At 37.9% G+C, this 11,528-nt stretch overlaps 1 protein-coding gene across 4 annotated transcripts in view; it reads right to left on the bottom strand.

Moving 5' to 3' along the window:
- Positions 1-7,658: 7,658 nt before the first annotated feature.
- Positions 7,659-11,528, bottom strand: part of ampd2b (adenosine monophosphate deaminase 2b) — a 134,138-nt gene continuing 130,268 nt past the window's right edge. For 3 of the 4 annotated variants that reach the window (XM_039748576.1, XM_039748572.1, XM_039748575.1), the window contains exon 18: positions 7,659-11,209. In XM_039748576.1, the coding sequence (XP_039604510.1) occupies positions 10,994-11,209 (216 nt within the window). In that variant the 3' untranslated portion in view covers positions 7,659-10,993. The remainder of the gene's footprint in view (positions 11,210-11,528) is intronic. The other variant, XM_039748573.1, reaches the window with a different exon arrangement.

Raw genomic sequence — 11,528 nt, 5'->3', positions numbered from 1 at the left:
CTTATTTCTCAAACATCATCAATCAGAATTGTACTAGATTTTTTTAGATGGTACGTATTTTTTTATAATGTCATGTACTTGGACGAAGCGTTTGATTTACTTTTCTTAGCCAACGTCTCCGGCCTCTTACGCAATTGTGTCAGAAATTACCCAGCTTGCCTTCACATCCAAAGGCAGCAGGCTCGTTTGCTTCTCCTCTCTAGAATGGCAAGTTTGATCAGTGCTGTGAAAAAAAAAATTGCCGTCTTCATATCCTCAATTTCTGCATATTTGTTATAATGAATGGTTTCAGGTCAGACAGAATGTAATATTAGCTAATAGTGTGACGTCCCGTCAAATAAGACACACTCAGGAGCCGCTTGACCGGGGGAGTCTTCCAAATGCCAACTGGCTTTTTATTTGTTATAACGCGATATAAACTTTGCCCTACTGTTACACATTATCTGGGTCACTGGGACACCTCCAAACTAATAAAAAAAAAACAAGTCGTCTTCGTCCAGTCCGCCTCCTGCCTGCCCTTTAACAGTTCTCTCCACAAAAGGTACTTCTTTCGACAACCCCCCGAGCACTCTTAATTAACTCGGCTCTCTCTAGGGAGGTGCACAAGGCAATACAAAGTGTATTCCCCCAAGACTCCCCTCCAACACTTCTTCCACTCCCTACAGTTCATGCAGTGGCAAGACAGTACAAAGTAGGGGCCAGAGTACATAGAACATCATTTCTAAATTTCTGCTTAATATTGCAACAAGCACCAAGATGGAGAGACCAATACACACACCAAATTGGAATACACAGGCACATTTATTTCACAAGTGGTTTACAGTAGTCATCTAGTAGAATCCAACTGTGATGGAAAATTAACAGACACTTCACTAGACAGCCTGTTCCACTCTTGCAGTATTCCCAACCATCGTCTGGTGTCCATTTCCCCCATCTCCTCGTTATCATCTCCAAGTCTATATTTATAATGCCCTGGGAGTCTCCACCTGCTTTCTCTGACTTGTAAGGTGTAACGAGAAAGTTCCAGGTTTTCTTAAAAACGCCTAGCTCAGCATACCTGCCAAGCCTCTGCCCATCCCTAGGTAAACAAAGTTGGCTACGACAATATATTTAAGTACTGTAATAAACTGATCCGACACCTGTATTGCCTGTGGGAAAGGGAAATTGCCTCCTTAGTTATTCACTCAAACAGGAGACCAAAGTTAATTGTTAATTAGTCTCCACTGATTGAACACAACTAGACCTGATAAATCTGAATAGTAACATATATTGGCCCTTGCCAAGAGAGTGAAGTGGTTACGGCAAGGTTTCTAGAATAAAACTATGCTTTGTTCAAAGGAAATTCCAGAAGAGATGAGGGAAAGAAAGAGAGGTTGCAGACACTTACCATTCAGGAAGGGGTTACAAAGTTTTTCTAAGGTTCTGGGATGATGTGGGGATACTTTGATGCTGCAGGACCTGGGAAATTGAAGGAAACCATGAATTCTGTGCTGCACCATGTCATTATTAAGGAGAATGCCCAGTTATGTCAGTGACCTGAAGCATAAATACATTATTCATTAGGACAACTACATAAAATTAAAAAGTACAACTGAAGGGCTCAGAAAATGCAAATCAAAACAAAATAAAAAGTTTTTCAGTGGCCTAGTCAAAGTCCTGACTTGAGCCAGCGGAGAGGCTGTAGTAGGACCTGAAGTGAGACGCTTATGCTCGCAAACCACCAATGTGTTTGAATTAAAGCAGCTCTGCAGTGGAGAGTCTGCTAAAATTCTTCAGCCATAATATGAAATACTGATATCATCAAATTATAGGAAGCATTTAGTTGTAGTTATTGCTGGTAAAGGTGCTGTATTGAAACTGTGTTGGTAATTACTTTTTCACATCGGTGATAGTAAGATGGATAACGTTGTTCCATAAATAAAGTAATGATTGAAAAAATGTAATGTGTTCAGTTGGGTTTTCTTTCTTTTATCATTTTGTCTAAGTTTCTAAGGTCATTCATTGTGTAAAATATGCAAAAACAGCTGATATTCAGAATGGGACAAATACTATTTCACAGCTCTGTATGTTTTTTGTAGTTTATACTTATAGATATTTCAAAGGGGATGAGAAGAATGGCTTTTTCATAAAAAAACATGATGAATGTGGACCTAGAAGCCCCACTTAGTAAAGCAGAAGTTACATGTTTTTTGAGGTTCACAGTACTTTGGTTATGGCAAGTCTCCTCCTGTGCTTGATGTAGGGGCAAAACAAGAGGGGAAGAAAGTCATTATAACACATCTCAGATTAGAACACACGATTCATCCCCTATTGGAGGGTACTACACAGGATTATGTAAATTCTGGCAATACTTAGAAACCATAGGACAGTGGTGGCGAACCTATGGCACGCGTGCCAAATGGGGCACTCGGAGCCCTGTTTGTGGGCACGCGCGCCGTCGCCCAGCGCAGAGTTCGTTACTATAAAGCCAGAGGGATGCGAGACCGGGCTGCTCCCCTCCCAGCTTCCCCTCTCACGCGTGCTGGAGGACTTTTCTCACATCACCCGCCCCTCTGCCCAACAGCCCAATGGGAGCGCTTCCTCCCTCTCCTGTCTGGGGTAAGGCGGGCGGCTGAGATGCGGCGTGAGGGTGCGGCACGGACTGCAGCCTGTTGAGTTTGTGATTCCCGTGGTGGGGTTGGAGGGGATGTGGTATAGCGGGTCCACAGCTCAAAATTGAAAAGGACCGTTTTAATAGATAATCACCACAACTTGTACTACAATATGTGCCCGGCTTTTATTTCTGTACAAGGCTGTATATTTATTTCCTCCTGCAGCTACTTCAGTCCAGCTGGTAAGCTGGTTTGCCAACCACCATTAAACTATAATAGGAGAAGAAGTGGTGGCTTCCTGTTGGACCAGTACTAGGAGAGTCTGTGTGGCAGAAACCTGCAGAAAACAGAGGGCCTGCCAGGGAATTCAATTGTCTTTAGATAGCTAGATTGATAGAAGGATAGCATTTTATTTGTCCTCTGCAAAAATCTGGTATTTTACAGAAATTCTGTAATAAGGATGTGCAGCGTTGCTTACAATACTGCTTAGTTTTGTTTTCTTTCTTTCCTCCTCTGCCACCTCTAGTGGGTCGAGAGTGCATCCCTTAACTGAGCCTACCCTTTCAATTAGCTTGTTGATTCGGGCGGCGCCCTCTTGAAGAGAAAATTGCATGGCCATCAGAGTTACAGAAAACATGAAGAGTGCCATTACTCACATTAAAGGAACACAAATTCCTAAGGGAAAAAAAAGAAAAGCCTATTCTGCCCTTTGTGATATAGTTCCAGTCCAACCTGTTATTGATGTGAACCATCCAAGTACTAGTGGCAGTGAACCACATCCAGTCCCTGAATAGTGACTGGGCATAGAGGTGGTTTGTGGCAGTGAAGGTCCATGATCAGTGTCCCGGTGTTGCGATCATAGGCCCATTAGTCCAGAATCATCAAAGAATTTCTGCAAGTGACTTGATTCGGTGTTGTACATAATGTCCGAGGTGTACAGGGTAAAGAGAAAAGGAGCTATGCAGACCTGGGAATTCTAGATTAGCCAGAAATAGCACACTCTAGGCAACCTTGGTCAGACTGTAATGAAAATAATGTGACAATAATACAATACGTTTCATTTTTTCCCAGATATTACTCTCATTTTAGACATTGTATTAAAATTAGTTAATATGTAAGACATAAAAATAGTATTACATTACATTCAAATTAACTTAAAAAGTGCTCCTCTCAGACTGCTCAAGATCAGACAAAAGAAAGAGGTTTAATATCAAGTCAAAAGATACTGAACTAAAAGGTTCAGCATTCACAAAATTGAATGTCTTCCAGATTCTACAGAACTTTAATTCTCCTTTGTGAAGTGAAATTCATTTATTCATTTTAAATAAAACACATTTTTAATTCCCACTGTATTATTGTAGCTGGGTTAGCTCTTGTAGGCCACAGAATTAAAAAAAATAAAAGTCTGCAGTCCAGGCTCAGGTTTTGTTTTTAACTGAAATAGTCCAATAATGGGAGAGGGGAAAGAAAGATGGCATACCAGTCAGCACTGCTGCTTTACAGGGACTTGGGTCTGACTTAGGTCAATTTCAGATTGGACTTAATATGTCATCCTAGAGTACTCCGGTTACCCTCTGACATCCAAAAGAGGTATACAATTAATGCCATCCAAGTTGTGTTCACTTCAGAAAGCATTTCTTCTTGCTTTGCATTGGATGAGCTCATGATAATTTCAATCTCCCCCACAATACTTACATGTAAAAGGTTGGCACACAAATTTAAGTGATTATTCTTTCACATGGAAAGTGCAGAATATTTTACTGAGTTGTGCCATATATTGTCACCCAAGTTTAACACAACACTATGGAATGTGTTTAATCCAATTAGGGTGGTGGCCGCAGCCTAGCCCAGCAGCATCTGGCACAAGGCAGGAAACAGCCAGTCCATTGCAGTGGCTCGGTGACACACACACACACAAACTGCCAAATAACCAGTACATCTTCAGCGATGTGGAAAGTCATGTGGAGAACATTCAGATTCCACATAGATAACTTCTGGGGGCAAACTTTGAACCCAGGATGCTTTATCTGTGAGGTCATTTGCCTAATTTTAGGACTTCGAGGCACAGCATGATTTGTTAGCTATGTGAAAACCAGAGATGTGCAAGAGGATCTACTTACTTTTTAAATGTACATACAAAACAATACAATATTTCTAAACTGCATAACATTCTTCATTTATACAATAAGGAGAAAAAGGTTTCTTTAGTAAGAAAAAATATGGGCAGAGACACTTAAGAGGCATGCTACATTTATTTGCTTTAAACATTACATCAGTAATAGGTTAAATGCATTTCACAGTTACACCATTTTAAAACACAAATTGGCATTGAAGAACACACCATTAACACAGTGAAGCTGAAGTTAAAAAATGGACGGGATCAATTGAATGCATTTTGAAGAATGAACAATAAATGAAGGTTCTAACATTCAATTTACAAAAAGAACTGAAAATAAAAACTCTGTTGCTCTGAGAATAAATGCCACTCTTTATGTAAAATCTGCACTTTAAGGTATGAAACAAATAAGCAGATCAGGCCTGGATTTGCAGCCATCAATCCTTTACTTCGTGTGGAATTGACACTAATAGCTGTGTAGCACATAGCAAGATTTTATTAGAAAAATAAGTCAATGGATTTCATGCATTTTATGTTCTTGTAATTGTTGTCAATGTGCAAAGACCAAACCCATTGAAGCCAGTCTTTTAATTCTACACTATTAAGCAGTAATTCTTTCATTATCATGAGTTATGAAAGCTGCTTTCAGTTAAGGTGTATACACTCAGTAGAAACAGCAAAGAAGGATGAAAAAAATCCACGTAACACTTTTTTTCTTGCATCCACTTTCAACACACAAAATACCTTAACAAAAATGGTAGACTCAAAAACAGATCACAATATGTGGATGACTAGCTCAAACATTCAACACAGTTTACTAGTAACTTGAGCATTTCTTGCTAATTTAATGAAAAGTGCATACATTGGATGCAAGTTTAAAACATTTATTTACATGCTGAATCAGAAGTGAACACAGCGTTACCATGGCTCAGCAAGCTTAGTTGTTTAAAAAGCAGGTCATGCAAATTTAGACCACTTTAAATGCATCACAGGAAAAATATTCAACTGTTTAATTATCCCTACTTGCACTCGGAGATTAAATAACACAGTGAAGAGTGAAGGACTAGTGAAAAAAATATATTTTCAAAAAAAGCACCTGGAACTACATTGATTTGCGTGCATTTACATACATTCAAATGTGATCACTTTCGGCAAGTTGAATAAAGATGATGATGCTTAAGTTACTACAAAGGCAGGTTCAAAGGAATGACCCCTCATTTCTAAAGCTTCTTATGGCAAGACAGTACAAATGGACACGAAGGACAAATCCATTTTGATGGAAAAATACCCTGCTTATGATCAGGAAAGCTTTTCAGCATGGATTAGGAAGAACATCGTTAAGTTACTCTACAACTATGTGCCAAATTGAGCTGGAAACCACGGTTTTTTGATATGGCAAATGGAGAAAAGACAATGCCAAAACTATATGCCATCAAGCTTCAGCTGTACTCTGTAAAAAAATAACTAACAACTTGTATAATTTAAAAGCTGTCAGGCAAGGATGTCACGTGTTCAGCAGGTCTTAACCTACTTCTTACAAGGCGTAAACTGAATTTTCAATGCCAGCATCCTTGTAATGTCTGGGTGCTACTGCCATCTAACACAAGTACCACACCGAATGTGCTAAAGTGTTAAACAGCCTCTTTCATGGACTTCAAAAGAAGAAAAATATTTTCTGTACATATACTGTATAAATAAAGGAGGCTAAAAAAAAAAGCAAGGGTTAAATCAATACAATGTGGCACCTTTCATAGGATGTGGCATACAAGACCTAGTTAACAGATGTTTATGAAGACGGAGAATAAACCCACTATGCCATGCAGTCATCATTTATTAAAACCTGCTTATGCAAAAATGCAGACTGTGTGCTATTTGACTGCAAGGCACACACCTTCACATGTCCATCATCACACAGGGGGAGTTCTAAGTTGCAATTTGGCCTAAAAGTTGCATAACTTAAAGTAAATATGCAATACAATTCAAGAACCAGGAGAAAAAAAAGTAAAAATGAGGGAGGTAAAAAATATCTTTAGGCTAATGGTTCATTATTTTGATGTGTTAAAATGCTGCCCTGGTAAAAGGAAACAGTTAAATGAACAAAACTAAAAAAATACAGTTTGTTAAATAGTGTTCTCTGAGGTTAATTAATATCAAGAAGCTATCCAGACAGCAATACATTATTTTTTAAATAAACAATAAATATAAGAAGACTAACACATGGCAGTGCCCAGTTAAATCCTTCCATTATGTCCCTTGACAGCTCAATAAGGCGGTTTGTGAACTTAACAGAAATTCAAATCAGCTAATTTGGTTTTCTTCTTACACAGCATCAAAATATTGTACAGACACACACATTATATATATATATATATATATATATATATATATATATATATATATATATATATATATATATATATATATTGTGGACAATGGCCAGCAGTTTATCCCAGCCAATACCCCCAAGCTGCCAGATGGAGCCCTCCCTGCAACGTAGAGATGCCCCGAATTCCAGCAGGGCATCATGGACCTTGGAGTTTTCCTTTACAGCCCTGCTGGATACCGTGGGGGCCGCCACAGGACGCTGCAGTGAGGCTCAAGGACTCGTATGTTCCGTATAGCCCGGAAGTACTTCACATTCACAAGGACGGAAGAAATAAAGTAATTCTGGGCTGAAAAAAAGAGGAGTTTTCACCTGACCCGGAAGTGCTGGGGAATCACATGGACTGGGGGATCAGAAGCACTTCTGGTTTGAGGACTTTAAAAGGACTATGGGGAAACCCCAGTGAGTTGAGCTGAGTTGGGAGGAAGGGTGACAACACGTCTGGGAGTTGGAGGATTTAGTATTGTGTAGTAATTATTGGTATTATTGGTTCTTTATTGTATACGGTGGAGGTGCTTTGTGCACTTTATTATTATAATAAATCAAATGTTGGGACTTTTATCTGGTGTCTGGTCCGAGGGTTCAAGAGAATGACAGCGCCCCCATCGGTCACTTTATATATATACACATACATACACACACACACACACAGACACACCTTTACAGACATGAGCTTGTTTTCCACCTAAGAAATCTGAGCATCCATAATCACGCTCTACTAGTGTTCATATACTCATTTTCAACACAAAATATATTCATGTAGAATTAAAATCCTTCTTCAACATTTTATAAAATGAAAATTTTGCATACATGTAGTAAATCACTCAAAAAATATTATACCCCACTATTGAATAATTACAGATACATTACACAAAATGAACAACTTTAAATCTCCAATGTCCACAACTTGGTAGAAGACTCAGGCAGTAACACATTTACTGTTAATCTGACATCATTTTTAATATCCATCTTAATAATAGTTGTGTTTTATGTTAAAAATAATTTTAAGATATTGTAAGAATATTAGATAGGATATATTAAGAATATATACTTTTACAGATAATATTTATAAATAATAAAGTAATAATTTATAAAGAATACCTCATTTCGGCAACTGTGATCACAATAAACGTACGTTCTGCTGTGCCCTTTTCCAAATAATGAGCACAAGGCAGTTAGTTATACATTCACATTGAGTACATGGCAACGCTGGAGTACCAAACAAGCTTCATGTTTCCTGAAGAACAATTTACTCTTGTCCTGTCAAGCTTTTAAGAGGTAAGATTAATTCATTAACATTGTGGGAAAGAGAAATTTACTCATTCCAAATAGTCGGCTTGGAATCAATTCATTATTATAACAATCTTAACACTGATTTTACTGCTTGTCTAAAGCAGACTGGTGGCAGGGTTAGGAGAACAGGTCACATTAACGTATGCTTCCTTATATTTCTAAGAACTTCATAGGTTCAACATCAAATTTAAGTCTTTGAGTGGATCAAGGGTCCAGAAATGAAGTCTACATAACAGAGAATCAAAATTTTCACCTTCCATGGAGGTAGCATCTGAAAGCTTTTTTCATTAATCATAAATCAGAGTGCAGTTACATTGTCATTATTCTAATATAACCATACGTGTAATTGCACATTATGGCTGGGAAAGTTCTATTTGGTGTACTGGCCTGAAGATTATTTGAAACAGTTCTTGACCTCTTGCATGCCAGAAACGGTGATGCACAACATTAATATGCGTCACCTCAAATAACTTTTTTGCCATGCAGCAAACAAAAAGAACTGCTTTGCTATGCACAGTGTTGCAAGTATTAAGGCAAAAGTTCTCTGGTGAGGGGATGTCAAGGTGGATGTTAAAATTAGTTTTTTATTTTAATTTTAAAGCAACTTGTAATGATGCTCACTAAAACTCATACTGTATAAAATAAAGTGTAATTGACTGATTCTTTCCCTACAGATCATATTAGAAATGTCTGGATTTTAAACTTAATGGGCTTATTTGTTAAGCTTTTTTTGTTCATTTTTAATTCAGATTGCTTAGTGAAAAATATGGTTCTTAAGAAATGCAGCTTACATTAAAAAAACAAAATAAATAAAAATGTGATTCCTGGCAACACTATGTGCACAGACTCACCCATTCAAACAGTGTAGTTCAAAGGCCTACTGAAAGTTCTGGGTTCATGCGTCAGCATATCATAGACCTAAACCTGTAGTTACAAACGGTTCTACTCTGCTCGTGTATGCGACACATCTTGCAACATCTCAAGTCAGTGACAGCTTCAAATGAACCTGCTCTGGCAAGCACATTACTTGACCCAGATTTTTGCAGACTATATTCCATATATCTAGAATAGTCTGAAGATATACTGTATGCTAGCATACAGATTTGCCAACTGGATGACATCAACAATATCAAGTCTTGGCAGCTGCTCATGTCAGCTTCTATCACTGATCCAACCCAGACAAATCCTGTTACAGAGTCAGCACCAGTTTCACAAGTGTCCAGTGCTGACCCTCAATTCATTTGTGCTTCCAGATTTTAAAAGGGAGTGGTCCAATTAAGTCATTCTTTCCAAACATGTTCTGAAAAGTAGTACCAACACTGACTCAAAACACATTCTTGTCATTTTGAGGAAAAACAAAAAAAGGTCAAAGTGCCGTTTGATAAAGAGGAAAGCAAAATCAACACACAGTCTAGTTTGCATATAATAAAAAAATGTTATTTTAAATTAATTTCATTCATTATGTAATTCAACTCTCTCTCTTATTCAACAAGTATATATTAAAAATACTGTGGAACAGCGGCATACCCTAGTCTAAATTACAAGCAAATATGCCGGGCTTAAAATGTTATAAAAGTGCACTTTTGCAATGCATTACCAGAAGGAAGGCCAAAGACATAGTGTAAAGAATTAGAAACAAATGGCTTCTTACTGCAGGCAATGAGGGAGCTGCCAGCTGTGCCAAACCTGGCTCAGTGAGGCAGATACAGTACTTTTATCGCTATAATCACACTGATGAAGCAAACATTTTCTCTCCTTTCTATAACGAACTTGTTAAAATTCAACCAATATTTACATAGTACTTTTGCATGCTTACACAGTAATGCCCCTTTTCAGCTGTATTTATGATTAATAAGTAATCTTTTTAATAAAAGCATATGGATTTTTTTTCTTCTTAAATTGACAATTTGGAAGGCTTCAGAGCTTTATTCTATTTGTGTTATGCAATGTAAAAGAGACTCAAACATACAAAGTTTTAGGCTTATGGCAGTCAGCTCTTTGCACTTCCCATTGATTTCACTGGTGGTCCATATACTTTACTTTGAAAGATTAAAACAATACAGTAACACACTTAGATTTCACAGTATACAATTTTAAAATAAACTGTGTTGCCATTTTCTTAAATATGCAGCCAATCTAATTTAACAGTGACAGGCTTTGAACTGAATTTTATGCAGTCTGCCATAAAATTATGCAGTCAGTATGCAAATTTACCTTACTGTAACATAAATGCAAAAAATAAAAACTACAAAGATACAGTTGCTAAAACAAGCACAGCTCTTTAGAAACGCCTCTCACCAGTCCACATTTGTCTGTGGGGAAATCATTGGTGAGTCAGCTACACAAACCCCTACCAGCTTTTTGTATCGCTAGCAAAAAACAAGTAAACATATTCTCCAGTTAAGATTATGTCTTAGCATATGTTTAGACATAATAGTAATAAATAATTAACATGTTTACAAAACAGATAAGGAATTCCCTCTTTTCAGAGGGCAAAGTGTGCTTCTTTGTCTAGAAGGACAGCATGGATCAAAGTTAGAAGGATCCCAATACAAGAGAAGACAATATCTGTATTTGTGAGTTGAATCCAATTGTAAGGTTTTGCAAAGCTTATCGGGAACCTGGAACAGGGGCCATGGACAGGGTGTCTTCTTCTTCTATGGTCTCTAGTTCTTCAGTTCGTACTGCCTGTGTAATCAAGAGGAGCTCTTCACATAGTGTCTCGTAGCGGTACGCTACACGGATATCTGGCAAATTTGTACGCCGAATGTCATTGCCTTCTGGTCCCTGCTTGTTGTAATTCGGGCCCAACCAGTAACTCTTTACCTAGAAACATGAAAAAGCATTATTTAGGCAAATGCACCATTATTTCAAATAAAGAAGTGCATTGTTATGCAGCCAAGGTAATAAAAATGGATACTGCACTGGTAGACAAGAACCACCCTGGGAGTTTAATCTAGGGGTGGACAAAGTCGCTCCTGGAGGGAGCAGTGGCTGCAGGTTTTTGTTCCAACCCAATTGCTTTATAAGAAGCACTTATTGCGCAAGTAACACTTCTGTGTCACTTTAGTTGTCTTGCTCGTTAAGATTTTGAACCCTAATTAATTAGTTTTGCCTTAAACAGCTGTATTCTAATTTTTTAATT

This window comes from Polypterus senegalus, chromosome 3 (assembly GCF_016835505.1).
Source record: "Polypterus senegalus isolate Bchr_013 chromosome 3, ASM1683550v1, whole genome shotgun sequence".
In the NCBI taxonomy this organism is placed as follows: domain Eukaryota; kingdom Metazoa; phylum Chordata; class Cladistia; order Polypteriformes; family Polypteridae; genus Polypterus; species Polypterus senegalus.
Note: the sequence above shows the minus strand (reverse complement) of the source record. Positions and strands in the feature narration are given on the sequence as shown.